At 39.0% G+C, this 21,704-nt stretch overlaps 1 protein-coding gene across 2 annotated transcripts in view; it reads right to left on the reverse strand.

The window, feature by feature from the left end:
• Positions 1-21,704, reverse strand: part of cos (kinesin-like protein costa) — a 148,375-nt gene that overhangs the window by 55,822 nt on the left and 70,849 nt on the right. For both annotated transcript variants that reach the window (XM_076209564.1, XM_076209565.1), the window contains 4 exons: positions 20,052-20,386; positions 9,576-9,655; positions 6,769-6,924; positions 4,359-4,499 (listed from right to left, as the gene is read on the reverse strand). In XM_076209564.1, coding sequence (XP_076065679.1) covers positions 4,359-4,499; positions 6,769-6,924; positions 9,576-9,655; positions 20,052-20,386 — 712 coding nt within the window. The remainder of the gene's footprint in view (positions 1-4,358; positions 4,500-6,768; positions 6,925-9,575; positions 9,656-20,051; positions 20,387-21,704) is intronic.

Here is a 21,704-nt window from a genome sequence, read left to right on the forward strand (position 1 = left end):
TTTGTAGGTCTAGAAAGGCACAGTCTGCCCATCCATCCCTCTCTTGTATTATTTCTGTTAGTCTCAAATAGAAGCAGATTAGGTTTGTTGTACATCTTCCTTGTCTAAATCCAAATTGATTTGGATTCAGTATAGTTTTTTCTCCCAGATGTTTAACCCACCTACTTTTGATATTTTTTTCACATATCTTTGCTAGTGCTTGTTAGGGAGACCAGTCTGTGGTTGGTTGGATTTTCCTTGTTTCCTCCTTTATTTATTGGTACAATATTTGCATTTTTCCAGTCCTGTGGTGCCTTTCCTTCTTTGAGTATCTAATCATATTGTACATTTTATCTGTTAACTCCTCTATGCATTCTTTCAGTATCCAATTTGCAATTTCATCTGGACCATGCGATTTTCTGACATCAAGGTTTTTTTATTTGCTCCCTGATTTCCTTTTGTGTTACAGTTATCTCCTTCAATGGGGTGGATTTCTCTCTATTCCCTCACAGTTACGCGAGTTCTCAATTGTGAATACTGATTTGAAATGATTGCGCATAATTTCTGCCATTTCTAGTTCTGTATATTCATAATTTCCCTGGCACAGCTTTTCTGTTTCTTGTTTATTTTCTAGTTTACCATATATATACCTGTAAAACAGTTTAGGTGTTTCTTGCATTTTTCTATTATTTCTTTTTTATAGTTTCTCTTTTCATCTCTGTGTATTTTTACATAATTGTTTCTTAGTTTGATGTATGTTTGCCATTTGCTCATTTTTTTGTCTTTTTTCATTTTTTTTCCAAGCTTTGTCCCTTTTATCCTTAGCTTCACTACATTTTTTGTTGTACCAGCTTTATATGTATACTCTTGCTTTTGTTGTGGTACATATTTGTTCACTCCCTCATTATAAATTTCTTTTAGTATATTCCATTTCTTTTCCATCCTTGTTTCTTCATTTAGGAATTTTTCCCAATTTGCATTACGAAAGAATTTTTTAAGTTTCTCAAATTAATTTTGTTGTACAGTCTTCCTATTCTATGTTTCTTATTTCTTCTTAGGTCAATTTGCTCTTTTAGTTTGAATGGTCACTCTTTCCTATTGGAGTTTTGTAATCAATTTTGTCCACAATTTCAGGTTCTGTCATAAGTATTAAATTCACTATTAATGGTTCCTCATTGTTCATGTATTTGGTATTTTCCTTTATCCACTAAGTCATTGTGTATTCAATGGTAATATTGAGTAGCATGTTGCCCCAGAGGTCTTCTCCACCCTTCACTCTCATTTCTTCCCAACAAATTTCTTTTGAATTAAAATCACCAACAATTACTATATTTCCTCTTTCTTGAAGTATATTAGTTCATATTTTGTATCTTCCAACAGTTTGAAATGATCGCTTTCTGTCCAGGACTGTGTTTTAGGGGGCAGATACACTACTACAAATTTTCTACTTTTCATGTAATTGCTTTCAACTTTTATCATAATTGATTCTACATTGTTTTTTCCTTCTGTTATCTTTGTCACATTTAAGTCTTTCCTAGTCAAAAATAATACTCCCCCACCCTGTTTTTCCTTCCTATTCTTCGTCCAACAGTTATATATGTCTTGTCCCACAGTATTTGGTGGTAGAGTATTTTTTAATTTAGTTTCTACTATTCCCATGATATCTGGTTTTTCTAATGTCAGATAGTCATTCATTCCTGAAATCATTCCATCTATGTTGGTATAGGCTAACTTTAATTTTTTCCTTTCTCGTCTTTTTCTGTCTGCTTTGTTTCCTTTTTCCTGATATACCATTTTCTCAGCCTCAGGTCCACCACTCTCTCCCTCTCTCTCAGAGAAAAAAAAAAAAAACTTTTCAGGCTTAGTCCTTTTTTTTCATTTGCTTCATTTCTAAGTTCCTTTTTTTTTTCCTTCATCACTCATTTCTATTTTTATCCATACGTTTTTGTGTTCTTCACATTTGCTAGTTTTGTTCTAGATAGTACTTCCTCTGCAGTCATTTGTGACTTAAGTTTTACTTTCTGTGGCCTATATTGTTTTTCTTTTGAGTATCTACCTACTCTATATATCTCTTCAATTTCTTTATCTATACTTTGTCCTTCCTCTTGAATCTCTTTCAGAATTCCTTTAGCAAACTCTTTTTCTTCTTTTTCTCTGATATCTAGGAACATCATGCTTCTCTTTAATACACACATTGAACAACCTTAACAGCCAGTCCACTATAAATGTACCTCCCTTCTTCAAACACTCTGCAAGACACCCATCTAATCCAGGAGCCTTACTTGTTCTCATCATTTTCAAAGTTAATTGTATCTCATCTTTTCTTATTTCTCCTCCATTTTCTTCTCCCATCACCATCATTTGCCTATTGACTCCCACTACTACCACCAATCCCTCTCTATCCTCTTCCACATTCAACAGCTCACTAAAATACTCCACTCATCTTCCCTTAATACATCCTCTTCAGTCATGATCTGACCACGTGCTCCTTTTACCTTTTCTTCTCTACTTGACTCACCTCCCCTTCCTCTCTTGATTTCCTTCCAAAACATCTTTTTATTGCTTTCAAAATTTTCTGTCATACTCCTCCCCCATTTTACATCTGCTCTCCTTTTTACCTCCTTTATATTATGTTTTGCTTCTCTTCTTTTTCTTTATATTTCTCATATTTTTCTCTCATCCTACTTTGTAACCAGTCCCTGAATGCTTGCTTCTTCTCTCCTACTACATTCTTCACTTCATCATCCCACCACTCTACCCTTACTTCTATTCCCTTCCATCCTTTTTGTTCCACATATAATCTTTGCACACTTTGTCACTTCCTCCTTGAAGCACCCATTCCTCTTCCACACCTACTTCCACTCTATCCTTCACCACCTTCCACACATCTCTCAGCTTCTCCTTGTATTCCTGTTCCTTTTCCTTCTCATTTAAGCAGTTTACTCTAAGCACCTCCCTACTTTCTCTTCTTTTTCTCTTTCTCCATCTATCCTCCACTCTCAACTTATCTTCTACCTAAAAATGATCTGATATTCCCCCATTCTCTCCCCTTAGAGCATGTACATCCAAAAACCTTCCTACTCTTCTCCTGGGTACCATTATATAGTCCATTAAAGCCCTATCTACCACCCTTTCATCCACCACCTTCTCCCATGCGTAATTATGTTTAACCTTTTTCCTAAACAGTGTTAGCTATCATCAACTCTCTAGACACATCGCCACCATCAATTCTTCATTATGATTTTTTTGTGGCACTCCACACTTCCCACCCACTCTATTGGTTCATCTTCTACTCTAGCATTGAGATCTTCCAATACCACTACATTGACATTCCTCCCTAAAACCTCTATGCACTCATTTCTTTGTACCTATCATATGTTTTCCAAGTCCTACTTTGCAAACACTGCCTAAATGTTTGAATCTTCTCTTCTACTATCATCTTCACTTTATCATCCCACCACTCACTACCCTTCCTTCTATTCCTTCCCATCCTCCTTGTTCCACTTACTATCCTTACACACCTTGTCACTTCCTCCTTGAAACACCCCTATTTCTCTTCCACTCCTACCTCTACTCTATCCTTCATCACCTCTCACACTTCTCTCAGCTTTTCCTGGTACCCCTCCTCCTTTTACTTCTCATTTAAAATGTTTACTCTAAGCATCTCTCTACCTTTTCTCCTTTTCCTCTTTCTCCACCTATCTACCACTCTTATCTTCCTTTCCACCAAAAAACAACATGACATTCCCCTATTCTCTCCCCTAAGAATAAAGACATCCAGAACTCTTCCTATCCTTCCTTTGGATGCAACTACATAATACATTAATGCTTTATCAACAAACCTTTCATCCACCACCCCTGCCAATGTGTACCCATGCTTAACTCTCTTCTCAAACACCATGTTAGCTATCATCAACTCTCTTAACACGTCACCATAAACTCTCCACTATGATTTTCACCCAGCACTCCAAATTTCCCAACCATTCCATCTACTGGTTCATCCACTACTATACCATTGAGATCTTCCAAAACTACTGCATTGACGTTCCTCCCAAAACTCTCTAAGCATTCATTCAAATCTATTCAAGGTTTGCTTTCTTCTACACTCTTTTCACTATCAGGCCCAATGTGCTTACACACACACACAAATCAACCTATTTATTGCAATTCAATATCAGACTTGCCAAGGACAGTGAAGATGGATTCTTGATATGGTGTGATCATATAATGGAGGTCTCAGAAATTTCTTCTAAATCACTGGATTTTGTCTGTTTCCTCCAAAATTCATTAAATGGTGGTCAATAAACTGAAAGCTGAATGTACTTCTAGATACAACTATAAATAACATGTTCCTGTTCATATACAAGTAAAAGACCAACCTTCAGCTGATCCTGTGCCTCTTGGTAAAGCTGCTTTGCTCTATTTACCTCCTTCTCCAGTCGTCCCATTTTTTTCTCACATTTCTTTCGTGTCACTTCTGCTTCTCCCCCACTTCGAACCAGTTCACGAATGAATGCTTCCTGCAATGAAGTACCATAAGTTTCTTTAACAACAAGGTAAATGCATCCATAAATCTTTGACTAACCTTGAAAAAAATTAATCATACATACATACATATACCAAGGCTTCTTCCCCCTTACAAGGGGGGTAGCCAAAAAGAAAAAGGCACAAAATCACTCCCACCCATTCCATCCCTGAATACACTCCACACCCCTCCACCCTCCCTCTTATCTGAGCACCTCCTGAATGACAGGTCATCCCTGCACCTTGTCCACTGCCCTGGGTCAGAAGCAGTGTCGCAAGACACAGCACATCCACAGCAAGGCCGCTTCATTAAATCGGCGACCCCCCCTCTCCATCATTGCATAAAATGAGAGGATGGGGAGAAATCCCTTCGGGCTGCGTCAAATTTTGCTCACACATACTACCTCACCCCCCATCTCCCCGCCCATTCCACCTCATGCAATCACAACATCATCCATATACAACCATTCTCCATTCACCCGTCTTCTGTCCTCTCCCGTCCTTCCTCAACTGACATTCCCCTCTTCCCCAAAGCCCCCTTCACCCCATCTGTCCACCTCATCCTAGGACGTCCCCTCATGTTCACTCCCTCCACATCTGCCTTCCACACCCCTTTTACTAGTCTTTCTTCACTCATTCTTTCCATGTGTCCAAACCATCCTAATATTCTTTCATCAACCCTATCTCCCAGCTCCTTTTCCACCCTTGTTCTCCTCCTCACCTCCTCATTTCTCACTCTATCTAGCCTAGTAACCCCCATCATACTTCTCAGACACCTCATCTCAAACACATTCAAACTCCTTCTCTCTTCTTCTCTTATGTTCCATGTTTGATTCCTATTTCAAACAAATCTCAACAGGTCAACTTGCCCCAGCCATGAATTCAGTGAGCATCCTACTTGTCTCCTCCATCAAATGTTGTCTCTTGTGGAGACAGTCTTGTCAGTGAGATCAATCAAACTGTTGCCCATTGTCTCTCTTGCAGAAGACAAGAGGCCATTGTATTCATTAGTGTGTGAGATGTTCTATGTCTTCTGTGTGGTGGTTACATCTGAGGCAGTTTAAAGCTCTGGCCAGGCCTATTCTGTGTTGATACTTATTCGTGATGGATGGTGTCATGAATATAGGTGTGCAAGTGTGATTCTAGTTTAACTTGGGAGAGTTTTCTATATGGTGTAATGCTCACTTGCTTCATTTTCATTTATATTTTTTAAAGTTACTGGATAGGATCCCCGGGAGAAATTTCAACAAATACAGATAACACCTAAAAAACATCCAATCACCTGAAAGTATGGAAACTATCTCTCCCCTTCACTTTTCATGCAGGACCTCTCTCCCACTCCCTTCATAGCCCATGCTAACCCCCTTTCCCCCCTTCCTCTATGCTGCTATCCCCAATGCCTGCTTACATCTAAAAACAGGTCTGAGATGATGTGCTAGAACTTCCTCTCCAACACTCACAATGCTTTTCCCCAATCATTACCTTTGTTTCTCACCTAATCTTCTCAATCAATACATGCCCATACACCTCACTAACCACAATCAACATACTAATCCTTTTAAAACTACATATGTACTTGTCTACCTTCCCTTTTGATGGCAAAACTTTGCATTACAATTCCAATCCACTGGGACACATCCTTCTCTCAGAAACCTACTGAACAATTTCACCAATTATTCTATCATTACTACTCCACTCTTTGCCATACATTCCACATGATTTACTTCCAATCCAAGTGCCTTTCCAGCTTTCATTCCTTTCAATATTACTTGTAACTCTTATTCTGCAATTGCATTATAATTCTCTACCCATCATAGTCACTAAAAATATTTGACCACTATGATCAAAATCTCCCTGCCTATCTTCAGATTTGGTAACTCCTTGAAATAATTTGCCCATTTTTCTTTCCCAGCTTTCTCCTCCATTAACTAATGTCCATCTACTCCCTATATCTTCTCTTCTCTGCCCAACTGACCTCTTTGCACAATTTTCCTTTCCTTCCAGAACATTTAATCTTTTCAAAAATCTCAGAGAAACAATTACCTCATTACACATTCAATCTTCCCTTGGCCTCTTCCACCTTGCACTTTGCTTCTTACATTTTATATTTCTCAAATACTTCCTAAGGTTTTTGCAGCCATTTCTTGTATGCATGTAATTTTTCTGACACTTCTTTACATTACCATTCACAACCTTTACACAGGGATGGCCAGCTTGATGTATATTTTTGCCTTGATTTAACAATAAAGTTGTCTTATATCTAACCTTTAGTCTTATTGTGGCATTGAGTTGTTTGAGTCTCTGTTGTGCTGCCTTCAATTCAACGCTGACTCGTCGCACTTGGCCCTTTCGAGTTTCCTTGGATGCTGACAGCTGTTTTAATTCAGCCACTAGTTTGGAGTTTTTCACTTTACTTTTCATCTGAAGAGATAAAGCCAAGTTAATATAATAAAATAAAACATTAAATCTCCAAATTCAGATATTTAGAATATTAGTTGTAACCTATTGAAGCAATACGGATAATAAAGTGGGTAGTGGGGTGGGGGTCCCTTCTGTCTCATGGGGGTAATGGACTACATTCAACCAAATAAATCAGGGCAGGTTTGAGTGGATAAGCATAATGCTTTAGTGTAAGGGTGGAGTGTACACGTAATAGTGTTTGAGTGACTTTGTGTACATCTTGTTTGAATAATACATCAAGTGAATCTGACAAGTTGCAAACATACATATAGCAAAAGGTATCTTCCCATTTATACAGAGGGTTGACTGAGTTACATGTACCCAATCTACACCAATCCAACACCTATTATTCAAAACCCATTGCTGCCCTTCCCATCTTAGCTCATTGTGAAAGGTAAGTTGAGAGTGTAGGATTGACGGAGAAAGAGGAAAAGGACAGAAGGTAGGGAGGTGCTTAGAGTAAACTGTTTAAATGAGAAAGAAAAGGAGGAATACAAGAAGCTGAGAGATGAGTGAGACGGAGCAAAGAATAGAGTAGAACTAAGAATGGAGGAGAAATAGGGATGTTTCAAGGAGGGAGTCACAAGGTGTGCAAAGTTGGTGCGTGGAACAAGGAGGACAGGGCTGCTCAGTATGTATTCAGGAGGGGGTGACCAAGGACGAGATGGATGGCTGGGATAAAAGGGGCATTGAGAAAGAGGTGGATGTCTGTTGAGGAAGAAAGGGAGAAGACAGAAGATAGGGGTGAGTGGAGAATGGCTGTATAGATGATGCTGTGATACATGGAAGGAAGTGGGTGGGGGATGGGGGGTTAGGGAGTGGTTATGTGTAAATGATATTTTGATGTAGCCCAAAGGGTTCTCCCTGTCTTCTCTTTTTCAGCATGAGGGGATGGAGAGGGGGGTCACCGAACAAATGAAATGGCCTTGCTGTGGATGTGCTGTCTTGCTGAATTGCTTCTGACCCAGGGCAATGGGCAAGATGCAAGGATGACCCATTATCTAAGAGGACCCAAGAGAAGAGGGAAGGAAGGAGGGGTGGTGAATGGGAGTAAAGTGGGTGAGGATAAAATGGGTGGGAGTGGAATTATGCCTATTGACTTTGTCTACCTCACTTGTAAGGGGGAAAAAGCCTTTGGTATATGTATGTATGCATTCTGCATGTGTTGGAGGTTACTGCATAGGGTAGGAGTACAGGTGGGGGAAGCTTAGGATCAGGGTTATTAGCAGAAGAGGGAGTGAATGGCAGGGAAGGGGGGGAAAAAGGGCAAGGATTCAGGCTGAGAGTGGAGAAAAGAGGGTGAGGTCAGGGGTGGGCATGAGGAAAAAGGTCCAGGTGTCTGTGAAGTGTTTTATGTCAGATTTCTCCCTGTCTTCTCTATTTTCTACATAAGGGGACAGAGAGAGGGGGTTGCCCATTAAGTGAAGTGGCCTTGATGTGGATGTATTGTATCTTGCTGCATTGCTTCTGACCTAGGGCAGTGGGGAGGTGACCCTTCATCCATGAGGAGCTAAGATAAGAGGAATTATAGGGTGGTGGGTTGGAGTGAAATGCATGGGAGTGGGCATGTGCCTTTTGACTAGGCTACTTCTCTTATACAGGGAAAAAAGTCCTTGGTATATAGATAGAAATATTGTGCAAGTGAGGTGGGCCCAGTTTTTGCATAAATTGCATTAAACTGAGCCCTTTATCTGATGGCTCAAGGTGATAGGCTTGGAGCATGTTGGACATGTGTAATCTCTGGTGGGTCCAGGATTGCTTTCTATATCTCTGGCTAATAGGAGAAGAAGGATAATCACCATAGAATCACCCCTCAGCGTTGAATAACATGATGGTGTTTTTTTGGGTAAGGGTTGTGGTATTTGCCCTGAATAACCAAAGCTGCTCACTGGGATTTGTGCCATTCACAAGGGTGACCAGGGCTTGTTGTGACAGTTTGGCCCTCAATTCCTTCCATGGAGGAGGTTGGTCCCATGACATAGACACCACCACACCAGTACCTTTAACCTTAGTTTAAATTATTGCCAACACATCTAATCTTCCTTCTCACAAACATTTCAGCTATTTTTTCCCTTGTATCTGTACCACAACCATGTACATTCATTGATCCAAATTTTAAGGTCCTGTTTGAAGTTCTCCACCCAGACCCTCTTTTGCATTAAACTCTCACAGGATGAGCATATAGGTAGCTGGATCCATAGTTGCATCACTCTACCCCATTTTGTCACTTTTTACACCTTGCATGAGAATATCCAGTGGCAAAATTATTTTCCAACCTACCACAGGGGATAAGAAGATGTATAGTCATGGAAGTGGTAAAGGACAATTTCAAGGGAGCAGCATATAGAAGGGACTGATAAAGTATAAAAGTAATATCAATCCTCTATGAGTAGAGATTTTACTCCAACACAGACAAATGATGTAGGGGCATATCAAACCAATCCCTAAGTTACAGGCTGCATGCTGCCATGCAATCACTACTTCATCATAGCATGCAGTCAATACCCAAGTACATCTTGCTGGAAATTTTAATATTGATCTGAGCAATCTACTTGCTCTATGAGAGCACTTATCATAGTCTAATACAACAACCACAACACCAAACAACAAACCTGTCGAACAACTCGAAAGACTGGACCACTGGAAGCACTTGATACTGATGAGACAGAATGTTTCCTTTCTTCTAAATCCTCTGAAAAAATAAATCAACCAAATATCATCTATTGTACAATCTGAGGCCTCTATATTAGACAAGAAATGCAGGCAAGTTTGAGATTTTGTATATATATATATATATATGTATATATATATATATATATACATATATATATATATATATATGATTTTTTTTTTTTTTTTTTTTTTAATAACAGTTGCATGTAGGATTTGAACCTACTGCTTCAGCCATTGGTAAGATAACCTTGTAGTGCCTTATCCCTCTTAGCCACCAAAGCTACAAAAGTCTTGTAACCTGGAATCTTTCTAATTCCCAAGGATAGGAAAGATCACTAATCCACAACCCCAATTCCTGTTTTACACAAGACCCAAGCCCACTCATGGGAGGAGGTAAGGAATGGAACAAATCCCTTTCATGTTTTGCCACTGTAATTAAAAGAGAAATTTGCTAGTGACAGCAACATTAATCTGATAATTTTTATGACAATCACATGTAGGATTTGAACCTACTGCTTCAGCCATTGGTAAGATAACCTTACAGTGCTTTCACTCTCTCAGCCACCAAGGCTACAAAAGTCTTGTAACCCAGAATATTTCTGATTCCTGAGGATAGGAAAGATCACTAATCTGTGACCCCAATTCCTCTTTTACACAAGACCTGAACCCACTCATGGAAGGGGTAAGGACTGGAACATATACCTATCACGCTTCCCGATGGTAACTACAAGATAAATTTGCTAGTGACAGCAACTAATCTGATCATTTTTATGACAGTCACATGTAGGATTCAAACCTACTGCTTCAGCCATCAGTAAGATAACCTTACAGTGCCATAACCCTCTCAGCCACCAAGGCTACAAAAGTCTTGTAACTCCATGCACCTACTGGGCACCACATTAAACACTAGTCAAGTTGTGTCATTGCAATCAGCAATAGAACTCTTTCAGGGTGTGACATTTGGCAACATCAACACCACAGAGGACAATGTTGGGTGTCCTGTGTAACCATACCAAACCAGTGTACTTTGGCAGACACAGCTGAAGGACAACTACTGTACATCATAAGTATGAGGTATTAACTCTGCAGGCAATTGCTTTCCATGATCTCACACACTGTGAATACCATTGATGTATAGTACCAAGGAATTTTTAATTAGTGTACAGCTGTCACATACTGTGTATATAATCAGTTGTTAGTGATTGGCAGTACCTCCTTGTGCTGTACTACATACTCAAGTGAGGTGATTGGTGAGATTAACAGACTTGCTCTGTTTGGTTAAGTTTCAACTTTTGTCCATTGTCTGATAGTTTACATTGATGTAATTCATGTGGAGCTATGGAGTATAATTAGGAGTGATGAGTATAAATTATTGGAGCCTTGATGTATCGCAGGTTGAACAAGAATAAACCTTAAAGTACAACAGTGATTCATTGATACAACATGTGTAGCAGAACTTATAGAGTTACATACAGCAGGGAATGGAGGAATGGAGGTGGAAGTAAAATAGAGAGTGAGGAGAGCATGTAAATGTCTTGGGGGGAATGAAAAGTGTCACCCTTATTGGGGTGAAAAAAGACTTTGGTATATAGACAGAGGAGACAGATGCAATTAGAAGATTATATGAAGGGGTGGTTGTGTCTACAACACTGTATGGGGCAGAGACCTGAAATTTAAAGAATGCAGAAAAGATAAATTTATATAAAAGATGAAGTGTTTAAAAGCTAAAATGAGGGTTACAAGGATGGACAGGGTGAAAAATGAGGAGATAAGGAGAAGCAAGGGTGGAAAAGATGGCAGACGGGGCTAATGAAAGAGTATTGCAATAATCTGGACACAAGGAAAGAATGAGGAGAGAAAAAAAAAAAAAAAAAAAAAAAAAACCTTTGTAATCTATGGTATTAAAGAAAAGCATGATGTTCCTAGATAGCAGGGAAAAATGAAGAAAAAGAGAGCACTAAAGAAATTCTGAAAGAGATTCAAGCAGAGGGACAAAGCTTAAAGATGTTGAGGACACTTATAGAATAGGTAGATACTCAAAAGAAAAACAATATAGGCCACTAAAAGTAAAACTTGGGTCACAAATGATTGCAGAGGAAGTACTATCTAGAACAGCAAAACTAACAAGCAGTGAACAACACAAAAATATATGGATAAAAAGAAATGAGTGATGAAGAAAAAGAAAAAGAAAAGGAGCTTAGAAATGAAGCGAATGAAAGAAATTAAAAAAAGAACTGAGACTGAAAAGAATTCTTTTTTTTTGGAAAGAGGTGGACCTGAGGATGAGAAAATGGTATATCAGGAAAAAGGAAACAAAGCAAACAGAAAAAGACGAGAGAAAAAAAAAAAAAAAATAGCCTATACCAACATAGATGGAATGATCTCAGGACTGAATGAACTAAATGACTATCTGGCATTAGAAAAACCGGACATAATGGGAATAGTAGAAACTAAATTAAAAGGTAATCTACCACCAAATACTGTGGGACAAGGTCTATACAACTGTTGGATGAAGAATAGAAAGGAAAAATAGGGAGGGGGAGTATCATTTTTGACCAGGAAAGAGTTATATGTGACAAAGTTAAAAGAAGGAAAAAAACAATGTAGAATCAATTATGATAAAAGTTGAAAGCAACCACATGAAAAGTAGAAAATTTGTAGTAGTGTATGTACACCCCATAACACAGTCCTGGACAGAACAAGATCATTCCAAATTGTTGGAAGATACTAAGTATGAACTTACCGATATATTGAAGGAAAGGAAATACAGTAATTATGGGTGATTTTAATTTAAAGAAATATGTTGGGAAGAAATGACAGTAAAGGGTGGAGAAGATATATGGGGCAGCATGCTACTTGATATGACCATTGAATACACAATGACTCAGTGGATAAAGGAAAATACCAGATACAGAAACAATGAGGAACCTTCGAGACTGTATTTAATACTTACGTCAGAACCTGAAATTGTACACAGAATAGATTACAAAGCACTAATAGGAAAGAGTGACCATGTATTAATAGAATTCAAACTAAAAGAACAAATAGACCTAAGAAGAAATGAGAAACAAAGAATAGGAAGACCAATGTACAACAAAACAAATTTTGCGAAACTTAAAGAATTCTTTTGTAATGCAAACTGGGAAAAATTCCTAAAGGAAGAAACAAGGATGGAAGAGAAATGGAATATACTAAAAGAAATTTATAATGAGGGAGTGAACAAATGTGTACTTCAACAAAAGCAAAAAAGAGTATACATAAAGAACTGGTATAACAAAAAATGTAGTGAAGCTAAGGATACATACATACATACACCAAGGCTTTTTCCCCCTTACAAGGGAGGTAACCAAAAAGAAAAAAGCATAATCTCATTCCCACCCATTCCATCCCTGAATACACTCCACTCCCCTCCACCCTCCCTCTTATCTTAGCACCTCCTGGATGACGGGTCACAAGCAGTGTCGCAAGACACAGCACATCCACAGCAAGGCCACTTCATTAAATCGGCAACCCCCCCTCTCCATCCCCCATGCATAAAAGGAGAAGACAGGGAGAAATCCCTTCGGGTTGCGTCAAATTTTGCTTACACATACTACCTCACCCCCCATCCCCCCACCCATTCCACATCATGCAATCACATCATCATCCATATACAACCATTCTCCATTCACCCGTCTTCTGTCCTCTCCCGTCCTTCTTCAACAGACATTCCCCTCTTCCCCAAAGCCCCCTTCACCCCATCTGTCCACCTCATCCTAGGACGTCCCATCATGTTCACTCCCTCCACATCTGCCTTCCATACCTCTTTTACTAGTCTTTCTTCATTCATTCTTTCCATGTGTCCAAACCATCCTAATACTCTTTCATCAACCCTATCTCCCAACCCCCTTTTCACCCCTGTTCTCCTCCTCACCTCCTCATTTCTCACTCTATCTAGCCTAGTAACCCCCATCATACTTCTCAGACACCTCATCTCAAACACATTCAAACTCCTTCTCTCTTCCTCTCTTATGTTCCATGTTTCAGCCCCATACAGTGCTGTTGGCACAATCACTCCTTCATACAGTCCTCTTAGCATCCATTCCCAAATGTCTATTCCTTATTACACTTTTTAATCTACCAAGGCATTTGCTCGCTTCTCTCAATCTAAATTCTACCTCCACCTCCACTCCACCTTTTCCTGCCACATTTGCACCCAAGTATCTAAAACTATCCACTTTCTCCAGTCCCTCTCCCTTAATGCTCACTTCTAGTCTGCTGTCACTTTCACCCCTTGTACATCTCATCACCTTACTTTTACCCACATTTATCTTTAGCTTTTTTCTATCACACACTCTCCCAAACTCTGTCACCAACTTCCTCAATCTCTCCTCCAATCCTGCCACAAGCGCAGTGTGATCCGCAAACAACTAAGCTAAGGATAAAAGAGACAAAGCCTGGAAAAAATGGAAAAAAGACAAAAAAGCGAGCAAATGGCAAACATACATCAAACTAAGAAACAATCATGTTAAAATATGCAGAAAAGAAAAGAGAAACTATGAAAAAGAAACAGTAGAAAAATGCAAGGAACAACCTAAACTATTTTACAGATATGTGAATGGTAAACTAAAAAACAAACAAGAAATAGAAAAGCTGCACCAAGGAAGTCATACATACATACATACATATACCAAGGCTTTTTCCCCCTTCCAAGGGAGGTAGCCAAAAAGGGAAAGGCATAAAAACACTCCCACCCATTTCATCCCTAAATACACTCCACACCCCTCCCACCCTTCCTCTCATCTGAGCACCTCCTGGATGACGGAATATACAAAAGAACAAGAAATGGCAGAAATTATGAGCATTCATTTCAAATCAGTATTCACAATCGAGAACTCGCCTAACTGTGAGGGAATAGAGACAAAAATTCCCCCACAATGAAGGAAATAATTCTAACAAAGAAGGAAATCAGTGACCAAATAAAAAAACTTGATGTTATAAAATTGCATGGTCCAGATGGAATTGCAAATTGGATAAAGAAAAAATGCATAGAGGAGCTAACAGATAAAATATACAATATAATCAAATGCTCGCTCAAAGAAGGAAAGGTACCACAGGACTGGAAAAATGCAAATATTGTACATACATATACCAAGGCTTTTTTCCCCTTACAAGGGGGGTAGCCAAAAAGGAAAAGGCATAAAATCATTCCCACCCATTCCATCCCTGAATACACTCCACATCCCTCCACCCTCCCTCTTTTCTTAGCACCTCCTGGATGACGGGTCATCCCTGTACCTTGTCCACTGCCCTGGGTCAGAAGCAGTGTCACAAGACACAGCACATCCACAGCAAGGCCGCTTCATTAAATCGGCGACCACCCTCTCTGTCCCCCCATGCATAAAAGGAGAAGACGGGGAGAAATCCCTTCGGGGTGCGTCAAATTTTGCTCATACATACTACCTCACCCCCTATCCCCCCGCCCATTCCACCTCATCCATCACAACATCATCCATATACAATCATTCTCCATTCACCCCTGTCTTCTGTCCTCTCCCGTCCTTCCTTAACAGACATTCCCCTCTTCCCCAAAGCCCCCTTCACCCCATCCATCCACCTCATCCTAGGACGTCCCCTCATGTTCACTCCCTCCACATATATATAGGAGGAAATAAGGAAAATCCAACTAATTACAGACCAGTCTCCCTAACAAGCACAGTAGCAAAAATATGTGAAAAAGTAATCAAAAGCATATGGGTTAAACATCTGGAAGAAAAAACTATATTGAACCCCAATAAATTTGGATTTAGACAAGGAAGATCATGTACAACAAACCTGATCTGCTTCTATTCGAGACTAATAGATATAATACAGGAGAGGGATGGATGGGCAGACTGTGCCTATCTAGACCTACAAAAAGCATTTGATAAGGTACCACACAAGAAATTAATAAGAAAAATAGAATCAATAGGTGGCATCGCAGGTAAATTATTAGATGGATGAATTCCTGACTTGGAGAAAAATGATGGTAGTAATTAGATCAATCATGTTTGCCATATATATAAATGACATGGATGAAGGAGTTGAGCGTTGAACTGTATTATCAACAATTCGATTAAGGAAGAGGACTGTACGAAATCTATTTGGGTAGAGATTATAGGCAAGAATAAGAAAGTTATTATTGGCATCTTGTATAGACCTCCTAACCTCAGCATTGAGCAGACTGATTCCCTGATTCATGAAATTCACAGAGCGTCCCAGTACAAAAACGTTGTAATCATGGGAGATTTTAACTATAGAAACATTGACTGGGAAACTTTAATAGGAGATCATGAAGCGAAGAAATTCCTAGATGGGGTGCAGGATAATTTCCTAAAACAAATGATTACCGATCCTACGAGGGAATAAAATACCCTGGACTTAATTCTAACAAATAATGAGCACAAAATTAGCAGCATAATAGTGGGAGATAGTCTAGGCTTTAGCGATCATCAAGAAATAAGATTTAATGTTATTTGGGAAAAAATAAAAAGTACGAATAACGTTCAAGTACCAGACTTCAGGAAAGCAAACTTTGACAATATAAAAACCTATTTGAAATTGAATACGAAAAGCCAGGCGGACGTTTCAGACATTCTTGATTCTCGTTGCGGGGCTAGTCAGGTGTGGGTCATGGAGGGTAATGCACATACCTTAGGTCAGGTCTGGGTCAAAGAGGGTAATACGCATACCTTAGGTCAGGTCAATTGGGGCGAGGGCCCAACAGTCAGGTCAGTAATTTAAATGAAATATATAACAATCTAACTGATCTAATCATTAATGCACAAAATACATTTATCCCCCTAAAGTCAATACGGAAAAATAGTAATACTCCCAAATGGATGACGGACAGATTGAAACATGAGATCGGAATGAAAAGAGGACTTTACGTAAAAATGAAAAACGGGGAATCACACCTTAGATCAAGATATAACGAAATGGCAAAGCTGGTTAAAAGGAATACACGTTCAGCAAAACATAATTATGAAATCAAGGTTGCCAGTCAAGCAAAATCCAACCCAAAGGGTTTCTTTCACCTCTATAGAACAAAAAATAAAGAAAGAATAGGACCAATTAAAAACGATGAAAATGTCATGATTGAATCGGAAGAAAAAATGAGTGAGGAGTTTAACAATTATTTTCTATCGGTGTTTACTAATGAGAGGTTAGATAAAGTACCTGACTGGGATCCGATTTTCAGAGGGGATGAAGAAAGTAGTCTAACTAATATCAGCATTAGTAAAGAGGAAGTAGTGAAGCAGATTGACAGACTTAAAGCTACAAAATCTCCGGGTCCAGACGAAATTTTTCCAAGAATGCTTAAAGAGTGTAAATTTGAAATCTGCGACCAATTAACTGAAATATTCAATAAATCGGTAGACACTGGTTCTGTTCCTACTGCTTGGAGGCAGGCAAACGTTGTTCCTGTTTTTAAGAAGGGAGATAGATTGTCTATATGCAACTACAGGCCAATCAGTTTGACATTGGTTATAGGAAAAATGCTTGAATCAATAATAGTAAATAGACTCAGAGAACACATTGAAGGGCATAATTTAATTCGTGTTTCTCAGCATGGTTTCTCCAAGGGTAAGTCATGTGTGACTAATCTTCTATCCTTTTACACTAAGGTATATAAGGCAGCAGACAACAATGAAAATTACAATGTTATTTACCTTGACTTTAGCAAAGCGTTCGACAAAGTGCCACACCAGAGACTACTAAATAAAATCAAAGCCCATGGCATAGGAGGAAAAGTGTTAGAATGGATTAGAGCTTGGATTAGTAACAGAAAACAGCGGGTCACCATAAATGGAATAAAATCTAGGTGGGGCAATGTTACTAGCGGGGTCCCCCAGGGCTCAGTTTTGGGTCCCTTGTTGTTCATTATGTATATAAACGACTTAGACGAAGGGTTAAATAGTGATGTTAGTAAGTTTGCGGACGACACTAAAATAGGACGCCTAATCAGGTCAGGTGACGACACCCAGATTCTGCAGGATGACCTTAATAAGCTGTTAACATGGTCGGTGAAATGGCAAATGAACTTCAATATCTCTAAGTGTAGCGTGTTAAACGTAGGGCTACACAACCCCAAAAATAGATACAACTTAGATAACACGTTTTTAGAAAAATCTGAGTGCGAGAGGGACTTGGGAGTTCTAGTGAGTCCGGACCTTAAAACCAGGAAGCAGTGTATTAGCGCCAGAAATAAAGCTAACAGCGCATTAGGCTTCATTGCTAGGACGGTAACGAATAGAAGTGCAGAGGTAATTATTAAACTCTATCTAGCGATAGTTAGACCCATCCTTGACTATGCGGTACAGTTTTGGTCTCCGTCCTACAGAATGGACGTAAATTCACTAGAATCAGTACAGAGAAGAATGACCAAAATGATACAAGGACTCGGAAATTTGCCTTACGAAGAGAGGCTTAGGCACCTAAACTTACACTCTCTGGAAAGACGCAGAGTGCGGGGTGATCTAATAGAAGTGTTCAAGTGGATCAAAGGCTATAACAAGGGTGATGCAAACAAGGTCATCATAATAAAACAACAGGGCAGGACTCGCAGTAATGGGTATAAACTGGACAAATTTAGATTTAAGAAGGAAATAGGCAAGAATTGGTTTACTAATAGGGTGGTCGATGAATGGAATAAACTTAGTAACCATGTAGTAAGCGCTGAAACTATCAGTTGTTTTAAAAAATGATTAGACAACTTTATGGATGGGGATGACAGGTGGTGATGGATACGGAGCTGCCTAGTGTAGGCCTTATGGTCTTTTGCAGTCTCCTTTATTTCTTATGTTCTTATGTTATTTGAATTTCTTCACAGATGATGCAAAAATACTAAAGGTAAGAACAGAGGAGGACTGTGAATCATTACAATCAGACCTGGACAAAATCTGATTATGGACTCAAAAGTGGGAAGTGAAATTCAATATCAAGAAATGTAGTATAATGGAGTTTGGAAAAAGTAAAAACAGAATATCAAAAAATGATAAAATTAGTGAAGAAGAAATAAAAAAAGTGAACTCAGAAAGAGACCTTGAAGTGATATCAGCAAAGACATGACACCGGATAAACATATCAATAAAATAGTCGGAGAAACCTTCAACCTAATAAGGTCAATGAAAGTGGCATTTGACTATTTGGATAAAGAAATGATTTAAAAAAATTTAGTTACATTAATAAGACCAAAACTGGAATATGCAGCAACACTATGGACACCCAGTACTAAAAAGAATATAAGGAAATTAGAAAGAATACAGAGAGCAATGACAAAGTTGGCACCAGCTCTTTCCAATTAACATACAAAGATTCGATCAAATTGGAACTACCAACAGTGGAGCAAAGAAGAGAAAGAGGTGATCTACTTTCTATAGAATCATGAAAGGAATGGAAATCCTTGATAGAAATAATTTACTAAAAAATGACAATGGAAAAACAAGAGGTCACGAAAAGAAACTCAAAAGGATAACTATAGATCTCAGAAAAAAAAAACTTCACACACAGAGTGCTGGATATCTGGAATAACTTAGATAAAGAAACAGTGTGTGCAAACAGTATTCAAGATTTTAATAAAAAAACTCGATGATAAAAGATACAAAGACAGGTCACCACAAGCATAGCTCCCTTCCCATATAATACAACTAGGTAAATACACCTCTCATCCCAATTTAACTTTCACCTATATGAACCTTGAAGAGATTTCTCTTCATTCCAACACACACTTTCCTATCTCCTTACTTACCAGCAGAGCCACTCTTTCCCACCCTTACTCTTCTATCACTCCCAACACTACCCACCACACTCCCAAACTCAAAATCACCCCCTTTCAACTAAGCCTCACTTTATGCTAACACTCTTCCTCCTCGCAAACTGCCAATCTCTTACTTTTTACTTTCATATGTACCACAACCACATACATTTATTGAACCAAATTTTCAGTCTGGTTGGAGTTTTCCCAGCCCCTCTAATGCCATGACTTCTTGTAGAATTAATGTATAGAGAGCAGGATCCCATGTCCCATCACTCAATCCCACTTTGTTGCCTTTTGCAACTCACATGGGAATCATGGTGGCAGAATACTATGCCCTCCTTCTCCTACTAAGAGGGATAGGAAGAGTTAAAGGAAATGGTAAAGGATAGTTTCAAGGTTTCAAGTGCACAGCATAAAAGAGGGATAGTTGTAGTAAAAAAGTACCATCATTCTTCTATGAGTAGATATTTTACTCTAACACAGATAAATGATGCGTGACTTTGGTTCATAGGGGCACCCCCACAACAGTCTGTAAAGCAATGGCTATATACTACCATGTAATTACTACTGCATGTTACCATGCAGTCACTACCCCAGTACAGGAAAACAGATTGTGCATGTAAAAACAATGTATTACCATCTTTCATTTCCACATCTTGATCACTGCTATCTCTTCTGTCTCCTTCACTATCACTCCAGTCCTCTGTAGTCCATTCTACATTTTGTGAAACCTCATCTATCCTGGGAATGGTCACAAGACTTCCTCTTCTATTTTGACTAGATACTCTCCTTTGCATTCCACCACTTGAATTTCTTTGGCTATTTTCTTGAATGTCAGATGATGTCTTTGATTCTGAAGTTTTCCCTGATAAGACGGATGGCTCATATTCATTTTTGTTAGTAAGAGTGTTGTTTGTTGCCTCTGATTTACATCTCTCTCTAGAAGCTTTTACATCATCACATCTATCTAACCTGAAATCAAAATGTCTTCAATTAACAGTCTGCTTGAAAATCCAAACAAATAATTTATTATAGTTTTGTTAGGTTTAAAACTACACAACAATAATAATTGTTGCTTTGTGTTTTACTAAAAACCTGCAGCCCAACAGCAGCTGGGAACAGTCCTTGGGTTCTCCAATAGATTTCTCTGGGAAAAAATGTTGGATTATTATATGCATTGTGCTGATGTGAGACTTATAATGGAAAAAAGGAGCATATTACCAATTGTAAGCTCTCCTTACATGAAAAGGAAAAAATACATTCAAAATCAACAGAGAGGGACCATGGGTCCAGTCCATAGACTGAGTGTCAGCCCCTTGAGGTAGCACATCCAGATGAAGGTAAGGATGTTGATGGGTTTTGAAGACATGCAGCAGGGAGATGATGATTTTAGGCTACATATCACAGGACCATCACTTGCAGGTATCTGTTGTTGGTTCTAATCTATACAATGAATACCTACATCCACCTGATGATAATAAAAATTACTGTTGACCAAAGTTTTACCAACTGGAAACTCCAGCCCTACAGTAGTTGGCTACAGTTCTTATGTCCTCCCACAAATCTATTTGGGAAGAAATATTAGATTTTTGTCTGTGCTGTATTAGTATGGACAGTTTCTATGTCACCAGCTTATGGTAGTGGTAAGAGGAAAGAAGTTCAACAGCTAGAGCAAATAAACATCCAGTTAATGTTAAAAAGATGAAAGAAATTACAAACATGAAAAGACTAGCACATAGTACAGTGAGTGATACAGGATAGGATGCCAGGGGGTATAGTACCATCATTTTCAGAATACAGTAGTGGCCTTCCTCGGGGAGGGCCCTGTATCTCTGGTCACCATTTGCATCTCAACTCTCAGGTGTTCTCTTAGTGCCATGCCCCATGCAACTATCTTGACTTATAGGCTAACTCAAGTGAGTGGCTCACTGCCTTGTGGTTAGTCCTGGAAGACAAAAGGGTAGGGGTGCCAACTCTAAATAACCTGCAATGGAGAGTTGTGTTATGCAAGCACTGACAAGTTGATAACCTGGCACTCTCCTATAGGTGCACTCAGCACCAAATTGTCTGAGATTCTTTCCCTTCTACTGGATGAAGCAGAAGACAGCCAAGATAGTGGACCAGAACAAGTATACCTCCCACCTTAAACTTCATCAGCACAAGTTTACCACTTCATTTACTATCATTCATCATCCTTCTACTCATTCTCTATTAGTCACTGCCCTACTCATTAAAGTCCTAAGGCAACAGTTGTGTGAGTAATGAAGAGCCCTTGCATCGACTGGAAACC

The sequence above is a fragment of the Oratosquilla oratoria genome, chromosome 26 (genome assembly GCF_046742065.1).
Source record: "Oratosquilla oratoria isolate Oo_2021 chromosome 26, ASM4674206v1, whole genome shotgun sequence".
Lineage (NCBI taxonomy): Eukaryota > Metazoa > Arthropoda > Malacostraca > Stomatopoda > Squillidae > Oratosquilla > Oratosquilla oratoria.